Here is a 24089-nt window from a genome sequence, read left to right as displayed (position 1 = left end):
GAGATGTGTTAGATCGGGACTTCTGGCTGGCCAACGTTGCGAACCGAATCGGCTTATCCATCTGTCTTCACAGTGGCCGTTCGCTTATGTATCTTTCGCTGTGCGCCGGGCATCCGTCCATTAGGTAACACATATTCAGTCTCGTGTTTAACGGAATATCGTCGAACAATTCCTTCAAATTCCCCTCCATTAAATCCAGGAATGTTGCGGAATTAAAATTATTTGGTCTGAATGCTGTACCAATAATTTGTGTTCCTAACAACCCCCAACCCAACATTTAAACGCAACTGGTGCCGATAGGAAGTGACCGTTGTAGCATGTGGGTTGTTATCGGACCAAATATGTGAGTTATGTAAATTTATCATACCACATTGCGTGGAGCTAGCTTCACGGGTCCATAAAATGTGGCGAGCAAAACTTTGAACAGTATTATGCATATTGATTTATTACACATATCACCTGCAGAATCTAATTCTATTCTTATTACCGATTTCACGCAAATGTTGTAATGAGGACAAGTGGTAAGGACGTAAACCGTTTCTTCGTAGAACCCTGTGAACAGTTATCTTCGAATATATATTCTCAATCTGGCAGGAATGCGGCGAGTACTTGTAGATGGGTCTTCTTCTACGGCTGGTAGGAAACGGCCATCATTATCGATGGGGGTAAAGGCCAATTTGTTTTTGTTGTGGACGTACCGATCCAGGGTCAGGAAGTCGTCGAAAGCACGATTGGCAGGTACGACGATTTGGCACTCCTCTGTGCGAAAAGCGGTTAGCGTACTCCTTTACTGCTTCCTGTGATTTACCAATCGAAAAAGAATACACAAAAATAAAGTCTGAATATTTCTCATTACTGCGTAAACTCCTTTCACACAACTCCACTAATTAAACTTCAGAAAAAAGGAAGATTCCTTGCTAAAAGTCCTAAAGCTCTTCACAAAGAAAAAACTCAAGTTTTCCTATCGTTTCCATGACAATACGTCTTAGACTAAGTTGACTCGTCCGGACTTGCCACAACGTCATTCCCTATGTAATGTTTCGCAATAGTATTATGCTTAAAATGCTTTTAAATTTTTTGAAATAAACTTTTTCTCTTCGCTAGTGGTTTTTTGAATAACGGACACCCCCTCCACACCTTCAAAAGTGAAGTAAACCCAACCATCACGGCAGAAAAGCGGTTGGTTGTAAATGTTTTTCGTGAAGTTTGAAATGGTATAAGGCGGGGAATCCTTTGGACCAATGGAGAGTTAGAGATTAAACAAATAAAAAGGATTTAAAAAGTTTTCAATTCAGGCCTATGAAAAGTCATAAAAGTGCAAATAAGGTGAACTTCCAGTGGCCGTTTAAAACAGTAAATTTGCGGGGATTTCCCAGAGTAGCATTGGAAGTTTTATGGCAGCAATACGAAGAAAGATTCGGAATCGTTTAGATTACAAGACGCGACGAGCTTTCAAAAAAAAAAAATCGTTTCATTAAAGCAGGTTGAGTTTTCCGAAATTCCCCACCTTGAATTTTTGGTCGCATTTGATGTGTAGAGCTACCTCCTGGAGTTTGGCTAGATAGTTCGGGAACACCCTGCAAACCGGCGAGTTTTAGGGTATCCCCTAACACGTCGAACTCTGGCACATTCCATGCTTCCAAAACAGATAAAATGTGCCGATTTTAGGTCGCCAGAATCTCGAACTGTTTCGGTTTGTTCGGTTTGAAGTCGAACTCGTTTCTCGAAATACGGAGTGGAGATACAATTATATTTTTCTATTACTTATGTGCTCGGGGCACACGTCGAGTTTTGTCTGGAAACATTCAAATATTATTTCATCTCCAACTCGCTCCCCTGCAAGTATTGGAAAACGAGTCGTCTAAAATCCACTGGAAATCCAACTCGAAGCATGGAAAGTAATTTGATGATTTGAAGATGGATCTTGATGCTGTTTGGAAGCCGGAAAAAGACCACGAACTTTCCTTTTTATGATCCGACGCCTTTACCTTCCTCGTTGGTATTTCAATCTTTAGGATGAGGGTTGAGTTCTCGAGACTTAAATTGATGAAAATTTCCTTGAAAACTAAAGAGTTTCAATTATTATGTAAAGTTTCGGTTATTTAGCATAATACTCTTCATAATAATACGCTGGGAGTAAATCAAAGCTTTAAATGCCCAAGGCAATCATAATCTGAATTTCAGTTCGAAATCCAAGGTTTAGACTCCATTATTCCAAAGGCGGTTAGAGTAAATACTTCAAATTATCTCTTTTAAATTGCAGGGAAGAAATCTCTTATACCGCAAAGCAACATGCAGGATGCTCTATTCTAAAAAGTGAGAGTTTGCAATTTTTTGTTAGATTTTGGTGCGAATGCTCTTTTCTTTGCTACTGTTAGAGGATACTAAAATGGTTACTTGCAGCGCAAGTAGAGAAAGTGGCAAATTTACTACCGCAGCTGCTCGCCTTCGATTCCACTCTGAAGTAAACGAATTTGCTTTTTTGCCAGGTAAAACACATAATGTTTTTCCGATTGGTACTAATTAACAATTAAAATTCTCTTTTATTTTTATATGGTATTTTTCTTCCTAATTTTTACTCTCAGAGAGTAAAAATAAAAAGTAAGTAAAAAGTAAAAAATACTTTTCCTGCTGCTTATGTTATTTATTAAATTTGCACTGATTCAGAAACTCTTCGCTTTCCTCCTTAAGAATTAAAAGTGGCGCTTCACAGCCTGGTGTGTCGTTAAAAGTTAAAATTTTTTCATTTTTAAAAATGCATTTAATGCATTATTCTGGATGATCAAGTTTTTTACCCCAATGCAGCTACCCCTGCTAGCTTTTTATTTCTCAAATGGAAAGGTACCCATCGCAGTACGTAAAATAAATGTTAATGCAATGGAGGATACAACGGTGTTCTCGGAAGCAAAATTGTATATACAGTTTTCCTAAATAGATACAATAAAGTCTATGTTCTAACAAGACTGAAAATTTCAGTCTGTGCTTCCCAGACAGATAATCCATTCTTATTTCACTTTGAACGAGGGTAAAAAAATTACAACAAGACGCAGAAATTCCCAATCGTTTTCAATGTAAAAAATTTTTTAGATACAAAACATTTTGGTTTCCATGGAAATCACAGGTAGCTGAGTTCGGTTATTAGGCCTCTGCCACAGTTAGAATATCGAAAAGTGGCATCATTTAACTGAAAAGCAAAAAATTAATTTTTTTTTCTTTTTGAGTTGTGAACACCGCAAAGGCATTTCCGAATAAGTATTTCTCGTATTTAATAAGAAATACCTGGGCGGACCTATTGATAAAAGTATAGATTGTCGGTTTAATAACAAAAAAATTTAATCAAACTGGAAGGATGCAAGCAGCTGCAAAATGTGGAGAACTTCGAACAGGAACTAGTAGCGAAAAGCACTAGACATCCTTTTATCTATCGATGAAAACCTCATACAATCTACCAGCAAACTGCTAATGAATTTGATGTATCTGCAAAATCAGTAAGGGATCTTTTAAAACGTGAAAAATTTCCCTTTACCCAAGAGTCGACGCCTGAAGACTTTTCATTTCAACATGGAATTTTCTGAATTGGTGCCAGAAAAAGGTGTTCAAAATAACAGATTTCTTCTAGAATTGTATTTTCGGATGAAGCAACGTTTTGGTCAAATGGATCTATTCATCCATATTATTGTTCCTACTGGACTGGATGCAGACTCTGCGCGCACAACATCCGCAAAAGCTCAATGTATGGATGGGTATAATCGTCCACCAGTTCGTCGGTCCATTTTTCACACAGCGGAACTTAAACAACGCGTCATACTTGCATTTATGGCAAAACGAAATAGTTCCATCAATTGCCACAATTGTTCTTGGACAAAATGGGGAAGAAGTAACAAATAATATTTGCTGTACACATAACGAGATGATGTACTACCAAATTATACTGTGGCTGCGACAGAGTGTCTCGACCAGACTTTCCCTGGGAGATGGATTGGTAAAAGAGACGCAACGAAAAGGCCGCCACAATCTCCAGATCTTACGCCTCTCGATTTTTCGTGGGGCTAATTAAAAAGGACTGTATAAAAAATAGATCACACAATTTAGACGTTTTAGAGCTTAGAATTCAAACAGAATTAGAAATAACAACAGAAGCAATACTAGATAATTAAATAAGAGTTCGAGGGATGATTGAGTCATTGACAAATTTTTACTTGTGCCCAAATGGACCGTTTGTTTTAGGAATTTCAATTTTGTTCGATGTAATAGTGAGTTACTTTATTTCGTATACAATAATATTATATTTTTTATGGAAACTGTAGATCCAATTTTAGTTCTGAGTATACCGTTGTACGCCTTATTGAACTACCTTTCATGCGATATACTGCAATGTGTACCTTTCCATTTAAAAATAAAAAATTAATACAAGTAGCTGGTTAGGGGTGAAAAATTTTTACGTCAAATATAATGCATTAAATGCCCTTTTTAGGACAAAATCATACATGTTTAGGCATTTTTCAAAAATATCAGGTTTATGACAGCAACGAACGCGCTGCGATACTTTTTACACGCGCTCTATATGATTTATTCGCTTCAATACCATTTACTCGCTGATAGAGCAAATAAATATCAAAGCTCTGTACTTACTTATTCGTCCGTGAGATAATAAAACGAAAAGTATATTCTCTCAAGAGTTCACATTTTTCTTCCATCGTCTGTCTTCTCGCTGTGAAAGTGGAGAGTAATTTAATTATGCAACCTAGAAAAATTTATTCCTGGAACAGTACAAATTGACCCCATGGAAAATTTATTGTATGTTAATGGAGACGTCGAAATTGTTTTTTGGCTTAATAAAATCAGCAGAATATTGATCAAATGGATTCCATTTTTGGAATGTTAAAAAACTCGCGCCCCTCGTCGCTGCGAAATTTATTCTGATTATGTTACGTAATTCGAATTTTGGATTGTGAGAACACCACAATTCGGCTCGATCTCACTGAAATCTGGATTTATTCGATGAGTAAAAGAGTACCAACATACTGATTTATGACCTCTCATTTCTATCCTGCATAGAAACTCATCTCCCTCATTGACTTCGGCAACAGGGATGTCTACAATGTCAAGATTGGGGTTTCTTCAGCCCTGCAGCGTTTCCAATTAAACTCATCCTTGTTTAGGACACGCAAAAATATCTGGATCTTTAGCGTCAAAACTTTTGAAATTGATGTTATTCCCGGTCAAATTGAAAGTCGTAAGTTGTCAAATATCTAAAAAATTGTCTAATTTTTGATTTAATAATTGTGCAAAAATTTGGTATTTTCGGGGGAGCCGCTGTGAACGACCCTCGCCCCGCTTAATCCGTAAAAAATCCGTTTTATATCGAATCGAGTTCATGTTTTCCTCTTTCAATCTCGTTACATCTGCTTAAATACTTTTTTCCATGGAGACATATTGAGGATAAACTTTCACTCCCATTAACGGTCGTGATATCGAGAAGACTGGGAGAAGGCCCCAAACTAAACCCAACAGATTCGGTAGTTAATTCCTTCAATTTTTATTTCGGGCGTAAAATATTCTAGGACTTCGCTAAGTACATACTTATGGATCAATGAAATTAAGTTAATGTTTAAACACAGTCATACTAAAGTCATAATTAACTAGTTTACATTGCATTCCGGTTAGCGCACTAAATTAAATTTTATTAACTTGTTGATTAAAAGCTAATTAAATTTTTTAATTTGCCAAATGCTGCATCTGCCGTTAACGAAGAATGGACACACAAAAGAAGCAATTGCCATTCTCTTTGAACGAACGAAATCTTTTTAAAATTACTTCATTTGAAAAACAGGTTTACTGCTTCCTCTTCATTTAAGCAAAGAATCGAATCAAAGAGAACGATAGCTACTTACCAACTTACCCGAACGATCTAATTACATCTACCACATAACTAAAAATGAACATTTTTAGTTGAGTCTAAATGTAGATTTTAAAAATGGAGGTATTCGTAGGAATAGCTTGGATGATGGCTCTGTAAAAAATTGAATTATGTAGCTCCATTTCCAAGAGAATTGTGAGTTTCCAAGAATTGGGCACTATTCAAACGAGATTTTTAGCTTGTTTGCACACTTTGATTCCGGTGTGTGTGGCGTTTCAAATTTTCAAATTTACGGAGGAAGCTTGTGTTACACGTGTACGAGAATAATCTCAGAAGTAACCAACTTGACGTATAGATGGCGACATATTTGTTAAAAATTTGTGCATATTACTAACACTTAACCTTGCGAAGCTTATGTCTGAAATGTGAGGGTGTCTCGATGATTAGTGTTTGTGTTGGAGTCGTTTTTGATGAGCGTTTTCAGACACTTTGTGAACACGGAAAAAGTTGATCATCGATTCGCGATTCAATACTTCCATTTTAAACGTCTCAATCCATCCAACATCAAAGCGAAGACAGATTCTTATCTGGAGTAATCTGATCCTTCGTTAATCACTCTAAAATGGCAGTTAGCAGAGTTTAAACGCGGTCGTACGAGCCGCCAAAACGACCTCCGCAGTCATTGACCCAGTGACACTCCAGATCTGACCGCTGCAGATATTATAGCGAAAATGTCCAAAATTGTACCGGAACATAGACATTTCAAAGAGTACCGTACGTCGCATTTTGATCGAACAATTCGATATCAGAAAGCTGTGCGTAAGACGGCTGCCGCCATTACTCAAAATTCATCAAAAAGTGCTCCGGGGGGATGATTCAAGGGAGTGCTTGGCAACATTTCTCAACAATAAAGTCAATGTTTTGCATCAATTCATAACTATGGATGAAACATTGGTCCATTACTTCATACCTGAAGTGGAAGAGCAGGCAAAACAAAGGGCTCAAAGGAGAAAATCGACTCCAAAGAAGGAGAAAATCGTTCCATCTGCAGGAAAGGTGATAACGTTACTTTGTCGGAATGCCCTTGGGATCATTTTTATTTACTGTCTCCCTAAAGGAAACACAATAAACTGAGAATGTGCAAATTTATTGGACCCACTGAGCTAAGAAATTAGGAAAAAATGGCCGCATTTGGCGAAAAAGAAAGTCTTGTTTCATCTAGACGACGCGCCAGTCCGCCCTCCCGTCATCACGAAGGCCAAAATCAATCAACTTTCCTCGCCCGTCCTGTCCGCCAGATTTAGCCCCATCAGATTTTTTTTTCCAAACTTGAAAACATGGCTGGGTGGACAGAAACTTGCGAATAATGAAGAGGTGGAGTCCGAGATTGGTGGCTATTTTGAAACATTCGAATCTCCTTACTATCAACAGTTCAAAGAAGCTGAAGAAAATCCCTGTAAAAGGTGTGCTAACCTCAAAGAATACTATGTCAACAAGTTATGTAATATTTTCCAATTTTTTTTCTTTAAGCGTTAAGTCGGGCACTTCTGGAGCTACCCCCGCGCGAGAAAAGTCAGTGGTGCGACCACATTTTTTAAGCAGTTCATTATTTTAATTAGGCATATCTCAAAATGGGATTTGAATTGAGCGAGATTTTGAAGTGATTTGCATCCACTGTGCGACATCACCGTCTTTCAATTTAAAACTTGAAAATTAAAATTGTTCTAAAGCGCACCTGAGGGCAATAAATCTATTTAAAAAATTCAATAGGGTACCCTCGCTTTAGAGGCAGATATGAATTTTAAATGTTAGACTCTGATCAATCACTGCTCCTTTATGATTTTTTAAAATCATACTTCACATTCTGAGCAACACTTTCATTTCAAATTCATTGTAAAAATGAATTGTTTAATTGTAACTTATTGATGTAACTAGAATTCAGTTTTTGGAGGTTTTAGTGAGAGTTAAGCGATATTTTTCCATGTCCCAGTCAGTGAGCCGAAGCGAGCTCCATGATATATCTTATAAGTTAGGACGGGGACATTAATCTCGGACTAATCTAGATTAAGGGGGCTCCCGCTGGAACTAGAAAGTGGACGCTATCTAAGGAAAAGAGCGAATAGTTAACCTCTGAACATTCATATCTGAAGGCAAGCACGAAAATCTACTTCCAATAAAAAGTGTGTGCACTTACCGAACTTCTGAACCCTGGCAAGAACTCGCTTTGGCCCTTTGCCCATAAAACGGGAATTCCAACATGACTAGCCGTCAGACTAACTGTAAACGCTGCTGGAGATGATCCCAAAACCAATACGGCGATAACATGTTTTCCCTCGAACATGTCGCAAACATGTTCCAAAAGAAAACTATTAAAGCTCCCATTTTCAGGGAGTTCGATCACAAGTGGCTCCAAACTAATGTTGTAAGAAAATTTCTTGAAGCTTCCGAACAAGTGATTTTGTGTGATATTTGTTAAGGTTTTGTTGAAAGCTCTACTGAAACTTTGTCCGGAAGATGGAACCGCGATTGCCAAATAAACTTTTCCTTGAATGGGCTTAGGAAAATCACGCTCGAGTGTATTAACCTGGACAAATAGAGCTGCCAATATTAAAACTATTTTTAACGGGGATTCTCCAAAGTTTATCATTTTACCGGGTACGGGGAGGGATGAAATGGAGTAAATGTGAGGCCAATATCATAGTCTGAACGAAAGTGGTCCGTTGTGGAGGAAGTGGGAATTAGACGTGATTATAGTATCTAAATCGATTATTAATATTAATTCTTTAGACATATTTGGACATTAGGCTAAGGGTTATTGCTTGAAGAGGTTACAGGATAAGGCCAAAGAGAAATAGTTTAAATTTGACACGGTTAAATTTTGGTTTGCGGAGATTGCATGGTATCATGTTCCGGGGAGGAAGTAGGCCGCCATTTTCATCTGAAAAATAAAAAAAATAAATATTAACCTATGTTTCTCAATAAATATGGGTTACTTAAAATATGAGATTTCGTAACTTTATGTCCAGTTGCCTCCGCCCAAAAAAAGAATTCTGTGCTATTGCATCTGCGACGTGCTCGCATGACATAGCTTAACAGCCCAGGAAATGACGTTTTCTCGTGCGTACGTGACCGTTTCTCGAGCGAACCAAAACCGAACACGACAGAGCATGAGAACACTGGAAAATACATCTCGAAACGTGGAACGAACCATAATTTTCATTATTAGACAATAAACTTAATTAGGAGTTCGCAACACGGAAAATCCATATTCCCATATTCGGTGTATTTTCGCGCATCCTTGGGGAACAATTTATTTCTAGTTCAGTTCGAGAAATACTCGTTTTTAGTGTCATATAATGAACCACTTATTTAAGTGAGCACGACTGGAAAATAGCGTTTTGCATGGGGAACCAAGTACGCGAAGCTTGGTATTCTGGCCCTGCAACACACATTTTCAGTTGTACGAGGTAAAACCTTTTAATTTACGACTGCACTTCAGCTCATACTTCAATAGTTCGTTTTTGAACTTTCGCATGTTCTAGAGTATTATTTAGCCGATAGGTGAACTGGAAAATGGAATTTTACCGAGGTGGGAAATTCATTTCTGTCGTCTGTGCCATCTTGAGTGGTAAGACAACACTTTCGGGCGGAATCACTCAACAAAAGGTCCAATGGTCCAGATTTGAGGCGTATCATTAGGATCTCGGAAACTATAAGAAATACGAGGTCGTTTAAATTCGGATTAAATTGTGCGATTTAGTGATCAAGAAAACGCCGCTCCGCACTTTGAAATATTCCGGATATTTCCGGAGGCATCCGGAAGCAACAAAAGCTTTGTATATCATTTCGGTTTTTTCCTGACTTAGTGTAGAGAGATATTGCAAAAGAAATGTCACTTTTTGCCACTATTACAACTATTATAAAAAAACAGTCATTGTTGTAAACGCCACTTTTTGGTCCCAATGAGATGGTAGGGGGAAATTTCAAATCCGACGTTTGGCTTTTGAGCCCCTACTATCAGCTGAATTTTTTTAAATACGGACCTGGATTCTTTTTTCCTGTATTTTATTATCTTTTGTCCTTCTAAGGACAATAACGCATAACAACAACAAAAAAAGCAGTAGATATGATAAAAATACCGTCTTAAAAAATGCATTTGACTATCTATCATTCTTCCACGTATCGTTTTTAGCATAGGTTGGTCTTCGTTGCGGTTTTTTCGGCTCGCGTAATAGACGTTTTCAAACGATTTTATTGTACGAAATGGATAAAACGAATAGTTTTTTATGAAGTATTACAAATGGGTAGGGATCATGGTTATTTAAACAAAAAAATCCAAATCTGGACAAGCAAGTGGCCATGGATCGGGCCGATCTGCTTTTTAAAAAAATTAGTAAACAATTATCGAATTGTTTAATGTCGAATTGCCATTCTACCAAATCTATTTAGTAAATTATAAAGTTAATTTTAATTATTATTAAAGTGCAATAAAATGTTTTCATCACTTGAAAAACGAGAAACGGTTAAAAACATATTACGCTTGTAATAGAATTGCTCAATTACCTTCAGAACGCTATTTGCAATGATAAAAAAATTTCAAAAATTTAATTTTAAACAAATTAAATTGGGGATATAATTAAATTATCTAAAGTGGAATGATAATAATTCAAAAGTTTACATTTTTGCTAAATAAATGAAAATTAATATGCTAAGGGATCTTGAAAAAAGTAATAACGATGAAGTGACTTTTGTTTTGAAATGGCTCTTCAGATGAAGTCAGCAACAATAAAAATAATATAGCAATATTCTGGCTTTCCTGGATACCGCCGGAAGCATGCGGAATGCTTCCGAGTATGGAGTATCACATTGAGGCGCTAAATTGTGCAACTTTACCTCAATTTAAGCGATCTCGTATCGTTTATAATTTTCAAAATCTCAATGACGCGCCTCGAAATGTGGACCACGCTGTACATTCTTTTCATCTAAAAGAAAAAAGCTATTTTGCGTCAAAAAGAAAGAGATAGAGCTCGGCGACAATTTCGTGGGATCGTAAACTATTCTGGGCAATGCCTTTGAAATGCTGTGTAGCACCTTAGGCCGTAGAATAAGGCTACAATGAGCAGATTATTTTAAAGGAATCTAAGTCCCGGAAGACCGGAAGATAATTACTAATAACTCAGCGACAGTTTACATACTGTGACGAAAAGATAAAGTTTCTTTGTGAAAGTCCTTATAAAATGAAAAATCCTTATTTATCCTTTCAAATAAATTTAATCGGCTCCGAAGTACTTCCCGTCCGACACAATGCACTCATGCCATCGTTTCTTCCAATCCTCTAAACAGGCAGAGAAGTATTTTTCCGGGATGGCCTTCAATACTTTCTTCGCTTCGGCTTTTATATCCTAAATCGAGTCGGAGCGGTCTTTTGATCTTGTCGAACAGCTAGAAGTCCAACGATGCCAAATCAGGCGGATAGGGCGGTAATGGAACAATGCGGGTCGAGGCACAATTTTCCCGGTGAACCAGCACAGTGCGGGACGATGCATTATTGAGGTGCAGAAACCAAGGATTGTCGGCCCACAATTCTGACCTTACGAGGAGATTAGCTCCATGCAAACGACGTATAACCCTCGAGTAACGTTCCTCGTTGAACAGTTTGAATTGGATGAGGAAACTCATAATGGACGACGCCGTGATAATCGAAAAAACACTGTTAAGATGACCTTGACTTTTGAGGGCCCTTCGGTTTTTTTGCCCTTTTTTTGCACCTTCCGCACGATGTTCGCTCGATTCGTGGGTTGTTTGCGAGGCGTGTGCACATGTCCACGTCTCACCTCCCGAAATGATGCGCTTAGACGACCTCCTGATAGTCAGAAATTATTGCCCCCCCCCCCCTCCCCTCCCCCTCCCCTTCTCATGGTCGTATCCCCGGAGGCCTTCTGCGACACCCTCGACGCTTCCGCGGCAGGATATTCATTGCGCAATTAAAACTTTAAATAAATTCTTTGCTCAGCAAAATCAGACCCAGTAAAAATCGAAAAGCTCGCTTTCGTGTGTTGACAAAAACAATTGAATATATTGACGTGGAGCTTTGCATAGACATCGCGGACAGTGTTACCAACGTGCAAAAAACAATTTCATGATTTTACGTTACCCGCGAAGTTCAAATGAGAACTTATTTTTTTAACACAGTAGTGGATGCGTTCTGACCTCGGTAAGTTGGGGGGCGATGCCACCATTAGGAGGACGTCACGGGTAAAGTCTTCAGCGGATTCCGTCCAGAATTCGAGTGTGTTCCGTAGCCGGCCTGGAGAAGCATTTTAAAACTTTCCGCGCCCTGGAATTAGCCAATTTGACTCTGGCCTGGATAACTTCCTATTTGCAGGAAACCAGCAAGCCTGGCATCGACGCCTTTTTTGGGTGTTCTCAATTCAGACGTTTAACACTAACTTCGTATCGTGTTTCTTCACAAACGACCGCTTCCGCTCGAATAAATGAGTTTTCACAAAGAAATCCTTAAAAATAGCACGAAATAAATGAAAACTCGGTTAAACCCACACAAACAAGCTCTAGTTTAACTCCGATAATATTGATAAGAATTGCTCAATCGTAAAAATTGGATTTCCCAAAATCGAGTTGAAAAGCATACGGTCTGTCCCCATAAAATGGCTTCGGATAACTTCTGGTTTCCCAGGAATATTGAAATCTGTTACATCCATCAATAGAGGCATTATTGGAGCTCCAACGGAGATGTAACGTAACCGTTAAGCTATTGAGGTCAGAACTGAAACAGCATGAAATACAGTGGCGGCTGATTAGGCTGTTTGATTGAAAGTGTTAGAATTACTAATCAATTGATTCAAATCCCTGTCTTCATACTGAACAATAGATGCTGTACTTTGCTGTCGGAGGGATGGTATCGCTTTAATGACCCCGAATCAAGAATCCGTAATTTGTACAAGATATTCCGGAGTTTCACCCCAATTTCATATAAAATTGAAAGGAGCTTAATTGGCATAACCAGATTAATTACGAGCAATTTCCCTTGAAATTCTGAATCGACAGTATGAAGCTATTAATGCGTAGCGTTATAGCGGAGGTCGTACACGTAGGGCTCGAGTTAGCACTAATTCAAACTGAACATTGAAACAAAAGGTTAATGGATTAACCCATTACCAAGATGAAATTGACCATTTGTGTTATTAGGCTAATGTAAGAGATATTATCGTAATCATGAGCTGTTTGGTTAATATAATTTTTCGATACTTCGGAAATAGCCCTCAGAGCGGTACTTAAACTATCTTTAGACGGATGCAGTTAAGTCAATAACGTCGCTTATAATTGCCCTAAATCCCGAAAATCGTCAATGTCTTAAAAGATAATTACGCCACCGATTTGCTTGCGGGACAAATCACATTTTTCCATTTTATTAAAATCAAGAAATTGGAAGAATTTGGAGTGAAGCATCAGCATAGATCGCTTCAGCGGGGCCTGAAAACGCAACTGAGCGAGGTGCATCTTCCGTTTTAAAAAAATCGAAAATTTCAGAATTTTCAGGGGGGTACGGCTTAATTACAAATTCAGGTGTAAAAGAGTATAAAATCAGGCGCGCACTGTCCAAGAGCAATTCAGCCAAAGATGTTCAGTTTGAGTAGAACGTTCAACTGGCATCCGTAAAGGGTCATTAGGAGCTCTACTAAAAATACATTTATCAGAGATTAATATCTTTTGGCTCTGGTTTCCTCTCAAAAATCATTAATCTTGAGAAATCCAGGTCACGGGTAGTGACTCCTCGTTGACATAGAAATCGGTTTCGGGTCACCGCTCACTCCTGCACGTTATGCAGTCTTTGAATAAAATTTTTGGAAATAGAAATTACAGCAGCATTCGATACAGCAAACATACCCCCGTAAGCAGCTTACATTTAAGCCCCTGTAAGATCACTTCAATCTCTTCGTACCATACTGATAACAAGCAAGACATGAAATAACTTGTCACCACTTACTTCTAGTGTAATGCGGGTGAAGTTCCCCATAAAATGAAATTTTCCAAAGAGAGAAAAGCTGGGGGGAGCATTTCTCTAGCGCGCTTTTGGACTCTATTTGGATAAATAAGTTTTCTTATCTGGGGGCAAGCCTGCAGGTTCAAACTTATCTTAAATAAATATATCTAATTTGTTCTGTTTCGTGCTCATTCAAGCTATTTTTTAAGTGCTTTATATTCACTTTAATTACTTATAAAAGGTTTTGGAACAACGACTGAAAATGCGGAAACGAAATGTAGAACGGAATTATTGATTTTCAGGGGTGATAGTAACTACAGATGTAATTGCCAAGTTCAAGAGACATGATCGTGACCCAAAGTGACAAATGGAAGATGGATGAAAGAGCTTTCTGTAAGTAGGATATAGACCTTCTTATGAAGCTGTATAATTCCCTGGATAACGGATACTTTTACTCCGTAAATTTGGTCTGGATGGGATTGGCGCGGAGGAGCAAGAGGGGGACAACCTTGGTCGAAACTTTGAAGAGCAAGATACTAAAACACTTTTTTTGCTTGAATATTTCGAAATACAATTGAAAATTTATATATATATAAATAATCTTGAACGCTTGTGAGTAATGCAAAAAGCGAGGAAGGAAAATAGAAACAAAATGAAAATTATTCATACTGACACACGTTTTTGAGCCACCGTGAATATTTAAATTTTCGATCATCCCTGTCTACATTTTAGAAGTTTTAAATTTTAGCTTAAAAAAGCGTGATAATTAAAAAATCCTTGAAGAATAGCAGGAAAACTACTGAATTAACTTGGGAAAGAGGGAAAATTGAGAAAATGAGGCGCTGCGCTTGAATGAAAAATTGAGTTGTTAGAAACATTGGAAAAACTGTTGAGATACACAAGAAAAACGACTTCCTAATAACGAAAAGACTTAGAGGGAGATTTTGCAAGAAGTTGCTTAGAAAAAGATTTTCAGTGTGAGATGACACGGAAACAGAAAGTGAAAATCAAAATTACAAGCGAGAAAAGCTGGAAAAACCACGTATTTTAGGTCAAGATAAATCTATAAGTACAAAAGAAATTTTAAATGCTACAAAAACGTGTTAGATTCAGAGCAAGCACGAACTGTGAGTTCAAACAGGCCGACACAGTAGTAGTCAGAAATATGAATGAAAAGAGTTGAGAAATAACAGAAAAATATTAAGATTTGTTAAAACTATCAGATTTACTGGAAAGAAAAGCTGTGAATAAAAAGGAAATTTAATTTGAAAAAAGGTTGGAAGTTCATGGGGGGCGCCAACTGCCAATAAGACTTTTTGTCAATAAGATTTTAAAAATCTAGTTCCAGATAATGGAAAAGCTGAACGAGGGGAAAGTTAGAAGGAGAACGCTTGGAAACACTGAGATTCCTGGAAAGTAAACACGAGGGGAGTTTTTTTTTTATCTTCCATCAAGTGGTGAAAACAATATGCAATAGGGACAATCCTGTTATGGCAAGTTACTGTGACATGTTCGGTCGAGACAGCACCGAGACAATTTTCTGCCGGAGAATTAATAAACGCAGTTGTTTGTGAGGTGGAGCGGACTCTCTTAGCTGAGGGTACGCTCGAAAATACCACAACATCGTGAAATATGTACAGAGACACCATAAAGAACTTGAGATCAAGCACGTGGAACATACCTACACTCAGGAAACTCTGTCTTCGTACTACAAACAGGAGCCCTAAGGCAGGAAATATTTGAACGACCAATGAATGATGAGTCTGATAAATTATCATCATATCCCCCTCGCAGTCCCAACCTGACCCCCTGCGATCGTTAATATTTTTTTCTAAAACTCAAAAATTAGGCGAGAAGGCGTCAATTTGAATGCAGTAATCACCTAGAAAATGTCGCACGGTGGTACTTTGCAGAGGTACCATTTTTTAATATTACTGTGTGGTGAAGGAAGAACAGAAAGGTGGTCGTTTAAAACAAGGCAAAACTCACGTAGCACAAACATCTTATGCATAGCTTACGCACACTTGTGCGTACCTCTTTCGCAATACCAATGTACGTATGAATGAAAATGATTAAAACCATTGAGGTGATACGTCATATCGACAAGCAAAAAATAGGTTTTGTTTTTTTTTGCAAATTAAACATTGGAATTTCCAGAATGCTGTTTACGTGATATTTAAAGAGTACACAGGCCGTCTTTGCTGTTCTGCTTTTTTCAGTGAATTGATCCTTTTTTTCATAAAATAAGGAAAATAAGTTTTTCCCGAAATTTTTCTTATCTAACCCCAATAAAATTTGATATGTTTGTGCGCTCGACTAAGTGTAGACTCCGTAAAACAAGTCAGAAATACAGGGTCATATTTGGGGAGAAAAATTGGGCTGTTATGAGTCGAAAAAGAGTTCGACGTCATCACAAAGGAACAAACCAATTAGCCTTCCAACTTTAACTTGAAATATTTTTTGATCAAAAAATTATGTAAAAAGTTATCGCATTACTCCATATACATGGCGGACCCTATATATAAATGCATGCTCAAGACACATTTCCGGAAGGTCCTTTGGTCAGCACCTCCAGGTGTAGCAATTACGATCATTTCCATGTTATACGTACATGTACACTGCCGAATAAACATAGAAGAACGTTTACAAGTTTTTCATGAAATACTATTATACCTGGATAGGGATACTCTGAACGTCTCTGGGACATGACATAGTTGCTTTCCATTAAACAGTTTTTTTACATTATGCTAAAGTTTATGTCGCAAAGTATGTGAAAACGTCATTTACTGGGAGAAAAGTGTAAAAACTTTTGCCATTCATAAGAAGCCCTAATTTAAGACTTAAGGCGTGAGATGGAGAAACTGGAAGCGCGCTGATGTGCAGGATTGTTCAAACTGAACAATCCTGCTCGTTTTGCCCAAAGCCGGTTAGGTAGAACGAAAATATTTTTCACAACATTACAGAAGGACACGCGAGATAAAACAAGTGCTTGCTAAATTTAAATTTAGCAAGCGACGCCTGGCGTCGCAACGCCGACGAAAAATTTTTTTCCAGAAACATACTTTTTTCCTATGCGAACTTTCCAGCTTTATAAATTCGGAATGAATTTCGTATAAAATGTTTTGATACCTATACTATGTTGGAAGATAAAGGAGGATCAGATATACGCGTATTGTTTTACACTATAGGATGTCCAGCGATAGGTCACTGTTCAACAGGTAAATCAGCGTACGATTTCGGGCAAAAAGCTTCGTATAAACGTCGCATCGCCCGTGTCCGTAGGTGCTTTCTGCTCCGGTTCAAGCTGGGGAATTTTCAAAAATCATCCCGATTTTGCAAAAATGAGATTTAAAAGAGAGAGAGAGAGAGAGAGACGAATGAACAGCACATGTAATTTAGAAAAAAAATATAAAAGTCTTGTTGAAACAGCTTTCAAGGAAGACGACGAGACTAAATTTACAAACACTAGCCAGGTAGGTGACATAAAAGAATTTATTATTTTAGGAAAGCAGGGAAACTCACGTAATGAGAAAAGTCACAGGGGGAGGATATGAAGAAATAGCTGAGATTCAGAAAATGAAAATATCGCAATTGAGAATCTGGAGTATTCTGGAGGAAAAAAATAGTTGAAAAAAGCGGTGACTCATAACAATGAAGAAATGTGACTGACGTGATAACGTTCATCGGAGAGAAATGGAGAGGAATGTTCGATGGTATGCCAAGGACAAATTCGCAGGTGGCAAGGGGGAGAGATAAAATTTAATTTACTAAGAAATTGCTAAATATTACCAAAGCCATCAAAGGAAATACGTAAACTTTAAACAGTGCACAAAGTATTATCTTTCAATTCATAGTGAGAAACCCCATTACGGGTATAACTGAAACACGCTCTATGTGGTACTAAAACGGGCAATATAATTTCCTCCATTTTCGGACAAAACCGATGTCAATTCGCAAACATTAAGTGCTTTGAGTGAAACCCGGCTTAAAATCAATATGGCATTTTACATATAAATTAATTTTGCTAACAAAATTGGTTCATTTAGGGCCATAAATTATTCGTAGAATTTTAGATATTTGTTCTTCCTAAGTTCACATCCAATTTAATTCATTTAGGTAGACAGAGAGGGGGGACTGGGAAGCACGAGCTAAATTTGTGTTGAATAATTATGATACTTAAGGTTCTTTCTCTCAGAGCATCTTTGGGTTAGTTAAGGTTAGTTGTTGACTTACGGCTTATGGTTTCCGGAGTCTCAAGTTTAATTTGCTCACGGTAAGGCTTACGTTATTGAAGAGATCAGAAGTCGGACACAACAGGACGTCGAGGAAAACTTTAATGGCTTAATTTAGTTCGACGTAATGTGAAATATTTTGAATGTTTCTGTTATGAATCGTCAATATAATTAATTGGAATAATTTCCCCTACGTTGGACCCTTCGTGGGACAATAAACTCGTGTTTGTTCGGTAAATTAATTTTCCGTGTCTAATTATGGGGTTTTACTCGATGGTCCGTGTTTTCGTACAAATAATATTATATTTTACTTTTGTTTATAATAAAAATAATATAAAGGATATCGGTTACCTAATCAGCTGCAGCTGGTGTTTAAATTCAGTTCCGTTCGTACGCTATTAGCATTGTTGTGCAGTTACGCGGGGTGTAACGGGGAGGAGTTGGTGTATTAAATTTTAGGCTGTAACTTTGAATCATACAAAAGTGTGAAAAAAACGTGCGACAATCACTAGAATGAAACTGTCACCGTGGAGGATGTCCACTATACGAAAATGTTAAAAAAATTGCCCTTCTGAGCCATACATCATTTAAAAAATAATTATTTCTGCCCGAAATGCGCGGAGTTCGCAAAAAGTCCATCATTTTTTTTTTTAGAAAAAAATATAATTAATTTAAAAAAATTATATTTACTTGATAATGCAAAGGAATTAAAAAAAAGAAATTTTTTTGTTAAAGACAACTAGAAAACTGCCCTTATTTATAATTGCCCTCGATGAAACTTATGATGGCTAAGAACCTTTGTGCTGTGATTATTACCTACGAACCTCATTCTACCGTCTTAATCAGAAAGAAAGTTATTTTCAAAAATATCCGAACGGTGGGGCCCCTTTGGAGGGCCACATCTCAGTAACCGTTCCGTCGGATCACCGTTAATAGGATTTTCTTTAATTAATTTTGTCTCCGCTCGCACCTTGTCAGGCTTTGTACCAACTTTTTTCCAAACACCCTGTATTACACTTCACTGCTGGGCTTCCTCACTTGGAATTAACGGAACAAATTCCAATAATTATTGTTTAAATTAATTTCAACTTGAATTTAATTAATTTAATTAAGCCTGAGATTTATCTAAGCTAATTAAAAAACTTTTCCCTCTTGGAGCATTGTTCACGCTGCTTGGCGTATTAAATCCGAACCCTTCTAAAGAATTGCCCAGACGATTTCTTAATTAGAGCAACCATGTTGGACCCATCAGATGAACTCTGAATATTAATCTCGTTTACATTGGTGCATATCACTATGTAACTGCATTACTCCGGTACGACACGTTTCATATCACGAGTTATGAAGAAAATGAATTCTGACATAAATTCGAATATGGCTGCAACTCGAATTATCGCACACAAACTCAAATTCAATTACATTGCTAAATCCAGAGAGTAAACGGCTTTGCCAAAATAACAGTGTCTCAAATACCAAGCAATCCAATACCTGGATGGCACTAACATTCGGTTCGCAAGAAAAATGTTTTAACGACAGAGGAACGTATCCAGGCTCAAATTACTTTATTCTATTTACGCCAATCAGGAATTGCTGTATAAATTCAGTGAATATTAGTTTTCGAGATCCGCAAAAATCGAAAATACCCGATTTTTTCCTTTTCTATTTTGACATGGGAGGCCACTTCCTGGAACTCAGCTATATGGGTCTTGCAAAATAAGGTCGGTTAAAATGGGGCAAAGTTGGGCGAGTTGGAGGTTGTCGCTCTAAGATTGGAAAAATTCCGACGGGTTTCAGAGATATTGGGAGAAAGCTTAAAGTTTGCGAAAAGTTTTTATTTTTTCTTTTGCTTATTTAGCGAGGTAATTTAAACCGACCGACAATTAATCAGTTCAACTTACTCTCCGGTTATTTGCAACGTGGCAATACCGCATCTGAAATCCGACGTTTCGATCCCCGACGATCATCATCAGCTTCGTTTCTTCTTACGGGCGCCGTCTTGGATTTTCACATTTTTGAATTTAGCTTCGTTTTTTAGTTACGACGGCGCATCGCGCGCAACACTTCGATTTTGCAGTTCGGCGAATGTGTTTTGTTTTTGCAAAGGACATCTCGAAAATAACGTCCGTACTTTTGTTTTTTGACAGTTCGTGTGATATTTTCCAGAGTTCCACTAAAATTCGCTGCAAAACTGGCACACGTTCATTGACACAACGCCTTCTTTGAGCGAAGAAAATCGGGATCCTGCTCGAAATTCACCAAGCTCCTCTCCTCAGGTTCTAACAAGCTGGTGCCCCCCCCCCTCCCGCGTAAGGCTAGGAGAGTGGCTGATCCCTTGTCTGACGTATTTCCCGGCAGACTCAGACGGATATTCAGCCACAAAGATACGTCGGCCGGCACATTGACCGGGTCTGGCCCTGTTCGATAATTATTTATTGCCAATTGCCATGAATAAACCAATACGTATCGAACGGGGGCTCTCCTAGAGTCTATACCTTAACACCCTCAAGAACGGAGCGTCTGAAACACCCATTAGGGACACTATTTACTTACTCGTGCTGCGGACCTAAAGGGGTGTGTACGTGTTTGGGACAAAGGTCTTGTTCCTGCAGCAGATTAGGGGCGAAGTAATCGCCATTTCACGTATTGTTAGATTTTTTTCGTGCACAGGGGCAGAGCTTCTCTATCGCCCGTTTCCGGGAAGCTTCAAAAAACGTGCATCATCAATCGAAATACTTCCTGATAATTGCGAGAGTCAACATCGCCGCTGAAGTGCGCTAAATCGTTGGTAACAACATAATCGCCTTCACACGTCTTAGTTACATAATATCTGTGTTTACCCGCGCCCTCCCCCAAGATGGTCCTTACCTTTCGAAAAGTTTCCAAAATATCCAAAGTTGTGGGTAACTCACGAATTTTGGCTCGTTCCGACAAAAAAACTGGCAAAAAGTTCGAATTTCCCTCGACCGCGCGAATTTCGATAAAAGTCTTTTCGGGTTGGAAGTTTTCCGAAAATCGAGAAATGTTGCGTCACGAAATTTCATGCACGCTCCCAACTTATTTCCCGCGGTATACAGATCGGGATCCAGCGACGGCTGAGGCGAAAATAACTGCGCATTCTCCATGCCCGAATCGATGGGACCCATCCCATCTATAAAGACATAATTTCTTTTGTGTTTTTATCGAAAAAATTGCCATTTCCGGCTTCGTTTCCAAGTTGGCAGCGCACAACAAGAAAAATGTAAATTTCAATTGTTAGTCCTGTTCTAACATGTCTATTCATTTAAATATTGCATCGGGTGGCAATAAAATTGGGTACTTCTCGCTCGAACTCCCTCAGTTCCGTTGAAAATTCCTCGAGGAAATTTAGACCTTTTAAAAATGCATTTCCCCACGTGAAACAGAAGAAATTTCAGCTGCACCGTGAAGCCCAGGCACGATGGCCCCTGCTTCCGAAGCGTAGAGCTGGACAGGTTGCCCCCAAGTGGCGGGCAAGGATTTTGGACACCTAAGGTTGAAAGACGACAATTCTCCTCCTAAACCCGACCCTACAGGACTAGAGATTTTTTCGATTTTTCCCTCCGGCACTGCATCCTAGCACCAGACCCATTTCATCACCCTCGCTTTTTTTGAGGTACCCCACTGGCCGGTCAGTTCCTTGCACGTTTTGGAACCTCGGAAAAATCCTTTCCTGTCTTTCGTTACGGTTAGAACAGGCTGTTCGCAGTTGGCGCAAATCCGCAGCGCAGCACTGCGAAGCATACCTAGGTGGACCTGACGACGTGTTAGCTCGCTGCCGACCTCTCAAGATTAAGGTGTGCAACTAAGATGTCCGCTGCAGTACTTGTTACTGCTGGAATTGTCTGGTATAGGGTGAGGCCGACTGAACTTGATCAAGGAACATTCTTCGCGGTAGCACCTGGTCACTGGGCCGACTCCAGACAAACTACTTGCAGATTTTAGTAACAATTTTTACATTCTAGTTACGAAAATTCTAAAAAATCGCGTGTTCTCAATATGTCAGCATCATCCTACCACAACAATCGCAGCATTTTTGTGCAAAAAAATTAACAAAAGAATCTGAAACTTCAACACCCTGTATCTCAATAACGGATTGACTGAAAGCTTACGTTCATGTTCATGATTAAATTAAAGTAAAATTACACATTTTTAGTATCTTTCTTCCTGCTCAGGTAAGTAGCGTTATACGAAAATATTTATATCATCGTGTGTGTCATATCGCGTGTAATTATGATAATTTTAACGATAATTTCAGTAAGATAATTATTGATAATGTTTAAGACATTGAAAATATGTGCAGAATTACTCCGTATTCGTATTGCCCGCTTCAGAGGCCCCACCAGTGGGATCTCAGCTTTATTGAGACATAAGGGGTCGGTTGAATTGGTCAACCAACCTGAACTAACTTCAACTGTGCATCATTTAAAACTTGATACGAACACGTTGTTAGATCAGCGGTGTTGCCGATATTTGTCTAAATATCCGTTAAATAACTGCAAATGTGTGTCTTCGTTCTTTGCTAAAATAATGAAAATGGGTTGATTGGGGAAAGAGAGATCCCAATGGCGGGGACCGGTAGAACAGTCCGTATATTGACCCATGGACTAGTGGGCTTGTCTGTGGGCTGATTTATTTTTCTGGGAGCACCTGAAATCTGTAGTATTCACAGCTCAATTGGCAACAATTAAGGAGTTATTACTAACTGTTGTACAATTCCTATGCAAGCTTTTGTCAATATGCGTCAACGATGTGAATATCGTCTGCAGGGTCGCATGGAAAATAATGGAAATTTCGAGCGAATAATATAAAAAAATATATATATTAACATAGACCGGCAAATCTTCCACTTTGATTTTATTACAATAAAACTTCGAATTAACCATCAGCTTTATTACGCATTCCTGATTGAAAACGATTTAATTCTACCCCTAGGGGTCTTACTCGTGGATTTTACATTATAGGTATTATCGGATTCGCTTGAGAGCGGAATTCCAAGAGTTTTGATACCATTGAAAAACTTCTTGAAACTGCTTTCAGATTATATGTCCCAACCCAATACCATTTAAAATGTTATTTAAAAACAACGACGCGGGGTGGCTGGGGTGCGTTTGGTGGAGGGCGGTGAGTTAATCACGCTCTCGATGGTCTTCCCCCCTCATGTTATGGTGAATTTTTCCATCGCTATAATTTTGAAAATTTTGACATTTATACTGTTTAAAAGACCATCCTGTATATTTATATCAACTTTTTTACCTAAACCCTTTCACGGATCGGCGCCTCAAAAAATTATTGCTATTGTGACGTAACCTGTATTGTCTTTTAATTATTTTCGTATTAAACATACTGAGTGCACGTGATTTTGCGGCCCTTCTTCTGAATTTGGCTAAAAAACTCGTAAACGATTATTTATACCCAACTCCCATAATTTTCTAATGGTACTGAATCGCCGAAAAACTGCCAACTTCCACAAATCATATTATCAAACGCGCTTTTCGGAAGCTTCTCTCATAAAGAAGTGCATTTGATATGAACTAGAGAGATTTAACCTTTGTTAGAGGGTGATAGATGCATTCTATGGAATTTCTCTTTCCGTACTTGTGAGATAAATAACTATTACTTCCATGCTGCATCGAATCGATCGAAGCCCATTTCTGGATTTTTAGCAACGTCTTATAAATTTCTGCCCTAAAAACGGGCTGATATTAGCTGGAAAGGACCCAGCATTATCGGGACATTGAAGAGCATCCTGAAATTTTTATTTTATCGCTAAAAATCTGTTAAAACTTTCTTCTGAGAGGCTGAACTCGAAATAAATTTTTTTAGCAAGGAAGATTTATTAAAGCGTCATTAAGTCCTCATTCGCATCCATTCCCTCCCAACATTTAATATTGCTCTAAATAGAGCTGTTTGTGGAGGAATATTATTTTTATGAAGGAGCATCCATTAGATTTTCACTTACTAGACGAAGGAAAGCCAC

General features: G+C 38.3%; 2 protein-coding genes across 12 annotated transcripts in view; one reads left to right on the top strand and one right to left on the bottom strand.

The window, feature by feature from the left end:
* LOC136343171 (uncharacterized) overlaps window positions 1-21152 on the bottom strand; it is an 83188-nt gene extending 62036 nt beyond the window's left edge. For all 11 annotated transcript variants that reach the window (XM_066289702.1, XM_066289706.1, XM_066289708.1 and 8 more), the window contains exons 1-2: window positions 20960-21152; window positions 8055-8798 (exon numbers count right to left, since the gene is read on the bottom strand). In XM_066289702.1, coding sequence (XP_066145799.1) covers window positions 8055-8507 — 453 coding nt within the window. In that variant the 5' untranslated portion in view covers window positions 8508-8798; window positions 20960-21152. The remainder of the gene's footprint in view (window positions 1-8054; window positions 8799-20959) is intronic.
* The window catches only part of LOC136343174 (leucine-rich repeat-containing protein 27-like), a 77238-nt gene that overhangs the window by 10202 nt on the left and 42947 nt on the right, over window positions 1-24089 (top strand). The gene's annotated exons all lie outside the window — the stretch shown is intronic.

This window comes from Euwallacea fornicatus, chromosome 13, assembly GCF_040115645.1.
Source record: "Euwallacea fornicatus isolate EFF26 chromosome 13, ASM4011564v1, whole genome shotgun sequence".
Classification (NCBI taxonomy): Eukaryota; Metazoa; Arthropoda; class Insecta; order Coleoptera; family Curculionidae; genus Euwallacea; species Euwallacea fornicatus.
This window is presented reverse-complemented; position numbering and strand designations above follow the sequence as displayed.